The 243-nt window shown below is 62.6% G+C and overlaps 1 protein-coding gene across 1 annotated transcript in view; it reads left to right on the plus strand.

Moving 5' to 3' along the window:
* Positions 1–238, plus strand: part of LOC104411543 (ankyrin repeat domain-containing protein 34C-like) — a gene marked incomplete at both ends in the record, with an annotated part of 835 nt that extends 597 nt beyond the window's left edge. The window contains one exon of the mRNA XM_010021987.1: positions 5–238. Coding sequence (XP_010020289.1) covers positions 5–238 — 234 coding nt within the window. The remainder of the gene's footprint in view (positions 1–4) is intronic.
* Between the last annotated feature and the right edge of the window lie 5 nt (positions 239–243).

Here is a 243-nt window from a genome sequence, read left to right on the forward strand (position 1 = left end):
CAAGGGGCGGGGCCCAGAGCCATGGGGTCTGGTGGCACCCTCAGTGCTAGCAGCCTCCACATACCAGGATGACACACGGGTGGGTGCAGACGAGGAGGTGATCACGGGCATTGGTGACCTCTCACTCTCCAAAAAGGCTTCTCTTGCCCGTGGCAGCAGCTGGAGCAAGGACCCATCTCTCTTGCCACCGGTGGATGAGCCGGCTCCAAGGGCACCGCTGAGGAAGGCAGCCTTCGAGAAGAG

The sequence above is a fragment of the Nestor notabilis genome, unplaced genomic scaffold (genome assembly GCF_000696875.1).
Source record: "Nestor notabilis isolate BGI_N333 unplaced genomic scaffold, ASM69687v1 scaffold21899, whole genome shotgun sequence".
NCBI lineage: Eukaryota > Metazoa > Chordata > Aves > Psittaciformes > Psittacidae > Nestor > Nestor notabilis.